Source organism: Lissotriton helveticus, chromosome 3_1 (genome assembly GCF_964261635.1).
Source record: "Lissotriton helveticus chromosome 3_1, aLisHel1.1, whole genome shotgun sequence".
NCBI lineage: Eukaryota > Metazoa > Chordata > Amphibia > Caudata > Salamandridae > Lissotriton > Lissotriton helveticus.
Genome location: NC_136061.1, coordinates 1,982,710,017 through 1,982,723,392, shown reverse-complemented (window position 1 = coordinate 1,982,723,392; position 13,376 = coordinate 1,982,710,017). Strand labels below are relative to the sequence as shown.

Here is a 13,376-nt window from a genome sequence, read left to right as displayed (position 1 = left end):
AAAAAAAGACCTAAAAATGCAATTGCTTTCTAATCGGCAGATAAAAAGGGAGGCTAAAAATTTTAATCCGACGACAGTAAAGACATACTTGACTTCCCCCAGCACAATGCAAAAAGATACAAATACCACATAATTAACTTTCGTCACTAACGTACAGCATAGGTACATTCTGGTGAGAATTTGTCTGAATTATATACCTCTAAAGTTGGGTTTTCTTCATAAAGTTTATGTTGCTTCTGCTCTCCCATTTTGTCCACGTGATCAGCAATCTGCTCAGAATGACCTGCACTTTTTGTTTTTCTGTAAATTTTATTGTGATGCAAGGAAGCGATTTATAATCCCCATTATGCGTAAGATAAAGGTCAGACAGTGTTGTGTAGCCCTTCAATCATTACCTGACCCTTTTGTTTGTTGTTCTTTTGCGTACTTTTTGCTATCTGCATTAAAAAAGAGGCGTACAATTTGCTAAAATTATACACCGAAAAATGAACTGATTTTATTGTATTGTGTAAATAATTATGAGTTGTATTTTATATTACCATTTTCATATATTATATCCATACTGTAATGTTGTGATACACTGCAATGTCTCTTTTTATTGTGGTATAGTTTTTATGCCTTCATTGTGTTGGCGAAATAAAGTTATTCTGAATGACTGACAACACTCAATTTACAAAAAAAAGTCCCTCAGCCAGTAACCAAGATGGGACAAGTGGAAGCCACCAAGAAATGGTGGCCTACTCCATGGGAGGGAACGAACAACAAAAAAGGGGGACGAATAGGAAAAATAACCACTTGGAAGCAAGGTTTTTTTTAAGGACACTGACAAATGAAAGCAGGGGTGGGCTTTAAGTCCACAAAATAGAATACAACAGGTCTTGAAAAGACAGCGCAAGCGCAGTCTAGGCTCGACCTAAGAACAACTACTTTGCTAACACCCAGGACAACAAGTAACCACTTGCAAAGAAATAAATGACCAATGGTAGTTTATCATAAAATTTTATTACCTCTTGTATTAAATTAGATATTTCGTACCAAATCTTACACACAAGCAATTAGCCTTCCTTCACAGAAGAAAGAGTGCAAACTTTTTTTCTAATTAACACTTTCATTTAAATCAGCCATTTGGCTTCGTTACACTCCAAACATGTCAACGTGCCTCGAAATGAGGCACATTTGCAAAAACTGGCACATTTACTGTACATTTTGTGATGGCCAATTGGTTTAGAGAGGTGCCTTCAAACAAAGTGGGTTCCTAAATTTCACTCTATAGCACACTGGATTTTTCTCAATATGCATAACTCTCTAGAAGCTGTGTTTGAGGCAGAAGAAAGGGGGATACAAATTGGACACAAAATAGGGACAGAGGACAGGAAGCAAGGAAGAGGCCAGGGCATGCGAGAAAAAAAAACCAGTCACCATGGTATTTTCAATCCAACAGGTCCAGGAAGCAGACTGAGAAGTCTATAAGTGTTGGCTAACGTACTGGGTGCCAGACCCTTAAAAAATATAAAGAATGGCAGTCCAAACGTGTAAAATGTAACCTTGACATTTTACAAAATCGGAGATAATGGACTACGATCACTACTAAACCAACAAATAAAGTCGATATCCAGTATCCGCCCCTCAATGGGAAAACGTGTAGAATCTGATGCCTCCTAAATCCACTACCAAAAAAGCTGGATGCTACTCTCCTCCAACAATAAAAGTTTGTGGACTCCATTGTCCTTACATGTTCCTCGGCATATACTCAGAAGATTCACTAGTCTCTCTTGATGCCTCAGCACTTCGGGAAAAAATTTACTTGTGCAGTCTAGTCGGATTGCACCTTCCATATGACTGTACCTTTTCCCACTCTTCCATTCACATCGGTAAAATATCTTATTGTTCCTCACTGGCAAATACACCCAATTTACCCTGCATCAATACAGTCTGCCAGAAACACCTATTCTATCTCTACAATATCACTATCACTGAAAGAAAAATATTTTCTTTCCTAACCAAAAAAGCAAACATTTGTTCTCCTGCTCCTATACCTCACCAACTAAGCACTCTTATCCAAGTCCACCCGAACCCCACATTCTCATTGCTGTTACAGACGGCCAATAGAAAACACTGCGCCTTCAATAGATGGCAATTTTTTTCCAGGGCACCCAATGAAAATATATTGAAAATATTGCACATCATAAAATAACACAAGAATAGACACATCATCCCAGAGACCTAAACAACAGTTTCTGATTGTTGATAACTGGCCGATAACTGGCCAATACTGGCCGTGGGTAGCTCATGGACTTTGACACCTTTCAGCAGGAAGCACATTGTTACAAATCATGTTTCTCCACAATAGCATCAATACAGCTGGCAAAGGAACATTGCACCTGGTCTTTTTACCTTCCAAAGGTGCCACTATCATAACAATATACAATAGAATACTATTATATCAGGTCAGTTATAATTCATTTAAAAGAAAACACCTCTATTATAAACATTTACTTTTGACATATACAGACCTAGAAAGCAGTCTTAGGAACTAATTGTTCCATGTACAAAGGGGCTAACAGCAGCATTATTAATGGCATTATGTTCCTTTGTTAACACTGTATCTGCGTCACTTTTAGTACAAATACGCATAAGGGTTTATATCCAAATGAACCCCAATGAGTACGTTCTAGTCCAAACCTGCACCCAAACATACACACAGGTGGCAGCCATCTTAGAGATAAAGTTAAGATTCGTCTATCGACACTTGTGCACATAAACTGTACAGCCCCGACAATAACGTCTACTGCACAAAGACCAACAGGCATAGTGATTAGCAGAGGACTATGGGCACGGGGCTTTGCTCACTTAAGAGATGTTTGAATCATTGATTTCATAACGACTTAGGACTGCTTCCAAGAGAAATGATGTCAGCCAATCCGCTGCATCTAAGCGACACCCTGTTGACCCCTGAAAACTTGCAAGACTAGAAACTTTTTCTAAATTCAGGTCTGCTGCTCTTCTCAGGATAGCGAAATACAGGCAGAATGAGCATTTCAATGACGCTGTGGGGAGTGCCTCTTCTGAGTGTGGATGGAGGGAATGACTTATTAGGTAGCTAAAGCATTATTTTTGTGTGTAAAGTAATACAGACGGATCGGATAGGAAGAAGAAGGTCCCACCTGTAGTCTAGAAAGATTTTCTAGTACACTCTATGCCTGCTCTATTCTTGACCAAAACGCTGCTGAATTTGCATACTGCCCAGCCTAATGAGCCACTGGATAAGCATCAACATGAGATTCATTCTTAAAAGTGGGCATTATCACAACAGTTTTTGGCACGCACTCAAACATATTTATGTACAGCCAACAACTGTTACTTCTTCGCCGACCTGAATGACCATCGCACTGACTCTTTACTAAAGCATCTTTCAAATGGACATGCAACAATTTTTCAGAAGCGGAGAAACACTGGAACACAGCAGTGGAAAGAATGTCTTGTATGTGCTTGTCAAGGAGCCCCACCCATCGGGTGAACCCACGCTTACAAACTTAGGCTGCTTACTGTTCATGCTTGTGGACTCTGATGAAAGCTTGATAGTTCAGAGTGCCCTCCTTTCAGTGCACTAATTCCTCATCCCTTATCTAATATTTGTGTCTTATGTGTCAAGCTAGAAACTGAAGTGAACGTTTGCCTTTTTTTTATGAGCTTTTGGTTGCTGTGCAATACAAAACAAGTAAAATAAACAGGAATAAAAAAAATCGATTTACTTTTCACGGTGTATATTCCCACAAAGCACGGGAGTCCCACAGTGAAATTAATCTTCTTTCTCCCATTGTTTTTTTTGCAGAATTCGAGTATGATTAGAGGGTCTGACCCTATGTATTATTTAAAATAGGTTTACAGCACCAACAGCAAAAAGAGCATTAAATGGTACTAAACACATCAAAATGAAAAAGGTCATGAAACGATACTACCATTTAACTACAGTATGGGGTAAACGGAGGCAGACCGACTTAACTGTAACTTCAGAGACTTCCCAACATGAGTTTAGGGGCAAGTCAGTCATATGTCAGACAACCACATAATCTGACTGTTCCAGTTCTACAGCCACTTTGGGCCAGAAGACGTTTCTCCAGATTTTTTCTATTGCAGTGTACATCTGGGGAAAAATGAAAAAAGCATGTACATAAGGCGTGCTGTGATCTGCTGTGATCGTGATTTGAAGCAAAACAGAAGTCTGGTCTAGGTAAGTTATTTGTAATCAGAGAGGGTCTCGATAGATTAGTTGGATGGTGACAGTGGACTCTGAACCAATAAAGATCAGTGAGCAGTAATCCACTGCAAATCAAGAGCTCCATGCCACCCCCTAGGAGAACGACCATGAATCCTACACCGAGGATGGTCAGTGGTGCCATATGGGGATTTCAAGTGGATAGAGGAGCCTTTCCCGGTTATCAACTGTGTCTTTCAATTTACAGCTCTGCCGAGTGTAAGATCAAGTTTATGATGGATATACTAAAAAAATAGAATTTCACGTATGGGCATGCTAAAAACCATCTCTAATCATCTTGCAGTTTAAAAGTCCTGCCTTGATTGAAAGCTTTGAATTCACAGAATAGGATTCCCACGTTTGGTATAAAACAGCTACAAGGACACTTCACTCCTGCTGCAAACGAGACTCCTGGTGGCACACCTAAGCATTAAGGTATTTAGAGTGAATATGTGACGTTTTCCTGCAAACAATTACCCCGCATATCATCACTCCGCAATTATTATATCGCAATCACATTCACTCCGCAAAATATCCCACTGCAAACTTTTACAACAACTATGCCTTTACCACGCATGCCATTACAACGCAAAGGTAATGGCATGCATATACCTTAAACATGCATGTTAAAGGTATACTCATTGTAAAAGTTTTAAAGGTAAGTGAGAGTACCCTACCCTACCCCACACTACACCCTAATGTAGTACCCCTGCACAACCCACCCTCGACACCCAGTCCTTTTCCTACACACTCCCCAGCACGACCCCCCAACACTACCATAAACCACTTTTCTTCCCTACACAAACACTACAACACTACCTTAATACACTACCCCTGCATGACCCTACACAACACAAACACCACATCACTACCCTACACTATACAAACACTACCCTCAACCCTAAAACACTACCCTACACTACACACACACTACAACACTACCCTAAACGCAAAAACACTACCCCCAGCATGACCCTACACTACACAAACACTACCCTAAACCGTAAACCACTACCCCCAGCATGACCCTACACTACACAAACACCACACCACTACCCTAAACCCTAAAACACTACCCCAGCATGACCCTACACTACACAAACACCACAACTACCCTAAACCCTAAAACACTACCCTACACTACACAAACACTACACTACCCTAAACCACTACCACCAGCATGACCCTACACTACATAGACACCACAACACTACCCTAAACACTACCCCAGCATGACCTACACTACACAGACACCACTACCCTAAACCCTAAAACACTACCCCAGCATGACCCTACACAAACACCACAGCACTACCCTAAACCCTAAAACACAACCCCAACCCTACACTACACAAGCACCACACTACCGTAAACCCTAAAACACTACCCTACACAAACACTACACGACCCCACACTACACAAACACCACAACACTACCCTAAACCACTACCCTACACAAACACTACAACACTACCCCCAACACAACCCTACACTTCACAATCACTACAACAGTTCCCTTAACCCTAAAACACTACCCTGCACGACCCCCCAACACTACCTTAAACCCTAAAACACTACCCTACACCCTACACTACACAATCACCACAACACTACCCTAAACCCTATAACACTACCCCACCACGACCCTACACTACACAACCACATGAACACTACACTACACAAACACTACCCTACACTACACAATCACTACCCCAGCACGACCCCCTCACCCCTACAAAATGAACCAAAACCCCCTTACCTCTCTCTCGTCGTGCTTCCTCTCTCCTCCTGGTTCCTTCTTCATGAAGTCTGTATTTTTTCACAATGCGTATGCATTTACCATACATGCCTTTACAACGTAATGCGTGGTAAATGCACACGCGTTGTGAAAAAATGCGGCGTGATGGTATGCGGGGTCAAGGACCTCGCGGAGTAATGGTATGCGGGTCAAAGTCCGCGGAAAAAAAGATTTGTTGTAAACGTGGATTAAGATTTAGAGCAACAGGAAATTAGATGATAGCCTCAAGGTTCCTCCCAGGAGACGGGACTGCACTGCCATCAGAAGTGGAGGTTTTGGTGAGACTTCCAGAGAACCCACAATGAAAATGCCATGTGCTTGAACTGCTCTTTCACCTTTCCATCCTCCATAAGCATGGACAAAAGTTAAAGCAGAGAAGCTTGCACCACTGGGGAATGACCAGTCTACAGTGCCCTGAGATCACCCCTCACTTCACGAATACTAATACCATCCAAGCAAATTCTATACCACACTCATTCATTTACAGCACTGTAAGCCACTCTCGAATGACAATCAAATAACTCAGTTCGCTTTTAGTTAAAGAATTCTATCTAAGCTTTTGTCACCAAGGTGCCTTACAAAAGGTTTTTTTGGTCACTTGAGTCAGAAGATTTAACCTAGGCTCAGAGCTCAGAAGAACACACATGTAAACACATGCAACTGTAGACACTTATATGGAGCTTCCGAAAAAACACCCAATACAGAGAAAGTAAAGTGAGGTAGACTTCTCACCACATTACTCAAAATGTTCAGGATCACACATACACAATATAAAAAATAAAATCTCAGCTAAAACACATACACTAGCTTTTCAGGTGAAGGCATTTGGTGAAATGAAGCGAGGTAATTCGTATAGCTTATGCTGGTTGCTGTATGTGCCAAACACAGATGTATTTCCCGTTTTAAAAGGGCAATCTAACCTTGTTATCAACATTTCAAACTTTTTTTTTTAGTTTTAATGAATTTTTAATATGAAAATGTGCATGTATTTCGCAGCTTGCACACTCTCCCTGCCCTTGGTATCCAAGATAAGATTTTAAAACGTGGTGTTGACAGAAAGTGGGAGACACTTCCCTCACTCTCAATGGAAGTGTCAAGCTGATGAAATGAGAGTCACAGTGACAAGTTTTTTGGTGGAAGTGGGTATGATACTTAAAGGAAAAGGTACATGGAAACATTACTGATTACACTTTAGTTAAAGAACAGAGCAGCGACCAAGACCACACCAGGCTTTTCAGAAATAGTCTCACTGCTGTACATTGTTACCAGACACACACGGGCATATTTAGGAGCCCCTTTGCATTGCTCTAGAACCACGCAACATGAAGCAAGAGTGGTGCAAACTTTAAAAAATGAGATTTATAAAGCCAAGCAAGGACACCCTGCATGGGCCTGTGTGGCATTTCATAAATTTGAAGTAATGTAATGCACGGCAAATGGCTGTGTTGCATTACTCTGAACAAGGGGGGCATTTACATGGGTTTTGCAAGGGTGTTCCAACACAACATCCGCGACTTTGACGCATTCTTGCTGCGATATGCCACTTTTTCATAAAGATAGCCAACAGTTTTTAATCTTTAGGACTCAAGATCATGTCACATATTTCTTAAAAACATATTTTTTCAACTACTACATTAAAGGATTCGAAGCTCTTTCCTAGGAATCGGAAGAACATGTAAATACACTTTACTTTCATAACGGAAATTAAATACAATTTCGATAAACATATGCTATTACAAAATACCCATTTTCTCTAGGATGGGTAGAGACAAATATTACATTGTAGCATTCCCAATGAAAAGGGTGGACATTAAATGCTGCCATTTTTAACAAGCGAAAAGTTAATAAGTGCAAGAATATTTTTTTTAAATTCCATTTCTTCTCCCACCCTGAGAACAGAAAAACTGTACTATGGCCCTAATTACGAGTTAGGAGCAAATATGTGTCAAGAATTTTAGTTGCCAGCATTACAGTTTCTGATATTTGCACGCATTTTACTCCCATTTCAAATGAAACCCCACAAAATGGAGACTAAATGGACACAGATTTACTGGGCGGTATTATGTATGATATTCCTTTTTCCATGGGGTTTAACACACTGATTTAAACCTGCTCTGAGCAGGAAGTAAATCTGTACAGGGGCTTTGGGGTCTGGTCTGAGGTGGAGTGGGCACAGGTTGGCTGGCATGAGAGGATCACATGCACTCCCCGTGCCTTATCTAAAAGTAAGGCTGGGGCCAAGGTATAGGTCCAGACAAAATTGACGCCCTTTCTCAATAGGGATTTTACTGGCAGGATTGTCTAGTCAGTTAAAATTGGGCCTGTAGTTCCCGCGCCCAATAAATCGCTGAGTAAGAACAACAGTCCACTCATGACTGAAAGGAGCAGAATTCCACGCAGAAATATCATTTAACTCATAATCAGGAACTGTGTGTTAGAGTTGTTAGTGCTTGGATATTGGTTTGTAATGCCCCCTCCCTCGCACTGTCTATGGAGATTCTATTTTTCAACACAATGCTGTATTTACCTGCTACAAGAGTAGCAGCTAAGTAAGCACAACTAGATAGATTATACCATTCGGGGAGCACATCTTGTAAAACAGTGGTTAGGGCTACTGATATTGCCTTTAGAGAAGCCCAAACATTGCACGGATAGAAGGGAAGGCCTTAGAAGAAACATGCACTTAAGTCGTGGCAAGCTGTAGGGCATCAAGGAATAAGGCAGATGGAGAGGATTATGCAGGGATAACCAGGAAGGAATGGGGAGCTGCCGGAATTCCGCCTGCCCGTTCCTATCCTGACCCTTATGCCTCCATTCGTGTTTCGGGTCAGTATGTGTGCTGCCTCTGTCCCACATCTTGGGGAGTGGTTGGAGTTGTTAGGTGAATGGGAAGGCTTAAATGTCAGTTCAAATAATTGTGAGAGGAAAAGACTGGTGAAAACAAATACATTTAAATAAGAAAATAAATACTGATAGCACCAATCTTACAACGAAACTACCTTGCAGTCAGTCCGTGAGCTTAGGGGCACTGCGCAGATTGTTTTTCCAAAATGAAAAAAGATAAGAGACCCAACCAGTAGTGCAGTAGATAGAATACACCACTACCACATGGCTACAATTGTAATCCACAAGTCTGCTGGATAAGAGGCATGTTTCCAGTCACATATGTCAGTCAGCACCCTTAATTCTGGTCTGTCAGCCACTTCAGTGGATAAGGAAATGGCTTATGCCAGATGGAGAGTCAGGCAGTTGGCACTTTTGCATCATGGTGCGTTGTGTAAACAAATTACCACAGGGAAAAACGAGTAACTGAAAAATTAAGAATAACAGTGAATAATCACAATTCAAAGGTATATCAAAATCTCATTAGTAGTATAGCAGCTTTAGACAGTATAAGGATTCAAAGTATTTGCAATCCTTGCACTCATAACGGAGATGTGCTAACACTTTAACCATCATGACCCTGTGTTATGACAAAGGTGCTTTGTAATGCCTCACTTTGGCACTCTTTATAGAGCTCAAGAAGAACTGAACATACTGTCACACCACGGAGCTAAAACAAAAATCTTTTAAAACAAAAACACAGAACAGATCAAACAATACCAAAGCAGGGACTTGATTAAGCTACAAACATGTGCCACTGGGAGCAAACTTTACGGACTCAACCAACTCCTCCTTTATGTCTTTTGTTCCTCCTGGCTTGTGTATGTGTCATTGTAATGTTGTGCTCTCTCCGAGTTGGGAATCCAGACCCCCTTACAGCAGGGGTATGTGTCCACAGTCTCTCTCAGCGAACTGTTTTTGTGTGGTAAGCTATTGTGGTGTTATTCCATATATGTTCCGCATTGGTGGAGCTTGGAACCTCTGCGAAGCCTTGGGTTTCCTTGGCTGGGCTCCCCTCTTGAGTTTTAAAATACACTATGTAAAACACTGGCAAAACAATCCCTATCAAGAGCATGAAGAGAACAGCATTCCACCATCGGATGCCACAGTCTGCACCAGAGGTGCCGCTCTTCGCAGGAAAGGAGCCAGGGGAAAACCCGGTGACAAGGTGGGAGGGAAAGGTGGCTGATGATTGTTCTGTAGACTGCACCGCTGCTTCAATGTTTTGATCAATCTCCTTAAAATATTCTGTCAGGTCCGCCCGACTGTTCAGGTCATCGACGTCTGGGGACTCAACCAGTTTGAGTCCTAAGGAGGAGACTGTGGGCTGCAGAGGTCTCAATTCGGCCCGCCCCTCGGTCAGAATCCCATTGGGTTTCACGGGGATCTTGATTGACTTTAGAGCATAAATGTCCTGCTCCCTGATGAAGTTGTTCACACGTTTGATGTCAGCAACCTGTAAGGAACAAAGAAGGGAGTAACTCCATAAGACACATCGTAGTCTCAAATATTCCAAAAACATGCTTTGTCTACAGTACCAAGAATACTAACATTGGCCTCTTACAAAACATGCATTGAAAGGCTGGAAAGAGGCAACCTGTTTGGAATGGAAGATGGTCAAGAACGGGCGATATGCAACACAGGAATTATAAGGCAAGAGCACACATTATGCAGCAGGGCTGTATGACTTATGCTACAAGAAAGCTCAATACATGTGGAATATTAAAAGAGAAAAATCATTAATGCTGGTTTTTCTTGTGAATGGTTATGTAACTACTATCCATAGATACTGGTACTAAATATTAAACTGCTGTTCCTCACTCCCCTCACCAAAGAAAAATGTACTATCTACAGATTTAATACTACGAATTGTGCTGACGTATGCAAAGGACGACCCCTTGCAGCCTCTGTGTAATTGGTTTAGGATTACATCTGAGAAGTTTTCTTTAGTTTGTCCCCGTAAATTCAATAAAAATGACTTTCTAAATACAATTGTTTTTTCTTGATTTAAACCATAGGACCACCGTTCACTTACTAGGGTCTTCAGCAAATCATCTCTTCCTCTAAAAGTAAATTAGTTCGAATAAACGATATACAGCCCACACTTTGTATGTAAATCTATGTGTTCACACACCTTTAAACACTCATGTCATATTTTAAAATCTGCCACTACACTTATGTACACAGTGTATGACTCATCCCTTGTACAGAGGTGTCAAAATCAACATTCTCCTAGTTCCTTAGCAAAAACAGCCTCAAGAGTCCCACTAGGGTGCTCTTTAAAATTAAATAGAAAATTAAATAAGTAATTGGCTGTTTATTAAAAAAAATCTGTTTTAGAAACGTGGCAGAGTAACACGTGTTAACTACAGTGTTGAAATAACTCGTTTAAATGAGCAAGAAATACATTATACAATAAAAATGGAGAAATCTGGCACCAACACATTGACCTGGATGTGATCATGTGGATAGATCACATACCTTGTTTGGCCTTCACATGTTTTCAGCATAGCTAACTCTGTGTGTCCTACTAGTGTTTTACTTGAGAAATCTGAATATGAATAATGTGATCTGCCCTCCAGCAACACATTTCTGATATACGGGATCAGGGAACTGTTGAACATGCAACTCTTCTTTAAGGTATGGATGCTGGCAGGTGACATTTGCTTGTTTGTTTTTAGTATTTCCACCCGGAAGAAAATTCATTAGATCGCAAGTCCCCCATTGTGCTCGATCTGCTGCGGCTGAAAAACACACAAATTTGAGTGAATCTGGAACCGATTTTGGTTTGAAAAAGGATTTTTATTTTTTCTGTTGGTTCCACTTTCTATAAAATATATACAAGGAGTCTAACTTCAAATAGAAGTATTACACAGGGTTGCTGGATCAAGCATCAAGGTGAATGGTAGGTATAAATATATTTATTAATGTACGATTAATTAAAGTCATTAAAAAACAATACATTCTTTCTTACCCACTCCCCCAACCCAAAGTGCAAAGTGTAGGATATTATTACCATCTCCTCCGCCTTAAAGGCTATGACTTATTTTAAGAGCGAATTTTTAAATGCTTGTAAGCTTCCGCTCCACTTGGTAACTACACTAAGCAGGGAACCTCCAGTCTGCACTTCCACCGTTCTGGCATTTTACATATATAAACAAAGAAACCCCAAAGTGCAAATGGCAGGGGATTTGTCTTAAAGACGAGCTTTAAAGTGCTTGTAGGCGTTCAGTTCCACAGGGGACCATGCTAAATTGGGAGCCTTCCTGTTCCACATCAATCGTTCTGGAGAGTGTATCGTTGTCCTTGCCACCCATGAGGTTATAATATCAATGAATAGATTATTTTTAAGATTTTATTCTGCCCTGCAGTTACTTTGATCTGGTAACTGGCAGGATACGTCCTTTAGGCAGCCCAGAACTGAGGTCTTACAGGTTTGTAGGTTTAGAGCACGAAACAACTGCGCAACCAAAATACCCCCAGGGCTTTCAATTCTTCGCAGATGTATATCACAGGAATCAGTGACTCCTTCGCTTGATCACATAGTCTGCAACGGTTGTTGGTTTCTCACTTTTTATGTCCATACCAATAGGTTCATAGTGGGATCAGGACAAATCCGAGTCACATAAGCTTGTATTGGGACTGATTTGGGAGTGGCAGACTCAAGTATTCTCGGACAGAGCCGAGTAAGTAAAAGTTTACTACCCAATTGCCATGTGCTTTGGACTCTATGCACCTTAGATCTTGTTCCGGTGAGATTATCTTAGCATTTTCCATTAATGATTTTGATGTGAGGCTAATTGGGAGATAGCGCTAAGTATCAGCCCCACCTTCAAGGCTATGATTGAGGTTGCTAATAAAGACCCCCACGGGGAGTTAGGATCCTGGATTGTCTTTCAAGGATGTTTCATTGTGACACTTCCGGAGGCTTTTAATTTTTGGCAGTACGACACATACTTTGCACAGAGCACCAGGTCCTGTTTAGCAAGGTTAAATTCCAACCTGATTTGTACATGGTTTGTACAATCCATGAGGGCAAATAGCAGGCGGCAGCTCCATAAGAGATAGTGGGCATTAATTTGTTCACAATTAACGTCAAGACTTTGGAGTTTGACAAGCCAGTTTCTTTTTTAGGCAGCCCGTTGAGCATGTCATGTTTGTGACTGCTGCCTTTAGGGAATCTAGTTGCACCCCTTTGCTACCCATTCCATCTAGACAAATGCCCAAGTATTCTATAGCTTTTTACTCTTTCTAGCCACGTGTCCCTAATGAACTAAGCATCTGATTTCATTAGTTTGTTGCCAAAGATCCTTGTTTTCGTTTTAGAGAGGTTGCTGGAGATAGCATTGTCTGTGTAGTAGCAGGCTAAATCATTCAGTGACCTCCGGCGGCCCAACCGGGTGCGATCTAATAAGTCTATGACATTGCATATTGCAGGAT

General features: G+C 41.1%; 1 protein-coding gene across 2 annotated transcripts in view; it reads right to left on the bottom strand.

Annotated features, from left to right (window-relative positions):
* Positions 1-6,994: 6,994 nt before the first annotated feature.
* The window catches only part of LYSMD4 (LysM domain containing 4), a 96,068-nt gene continuing 89,686 nt past the window's right edge, over positions 6,995-13,376 (bottom strand). For both annotated transcript variants that reach the window (XM_078683114.1, XM_078683115.1), the window contains exon 3: positions 6,995-10,392. In XM_078683114.1, the coding sequence (XP_078539240.1) occupies positions 9,841-10,392 (552 nt within the window). In that variant the 3' untranslated portion in view covers positions 6,995-9,840. The remainder of the gene's footprint in view (positions 10,393-13,376) is intronic.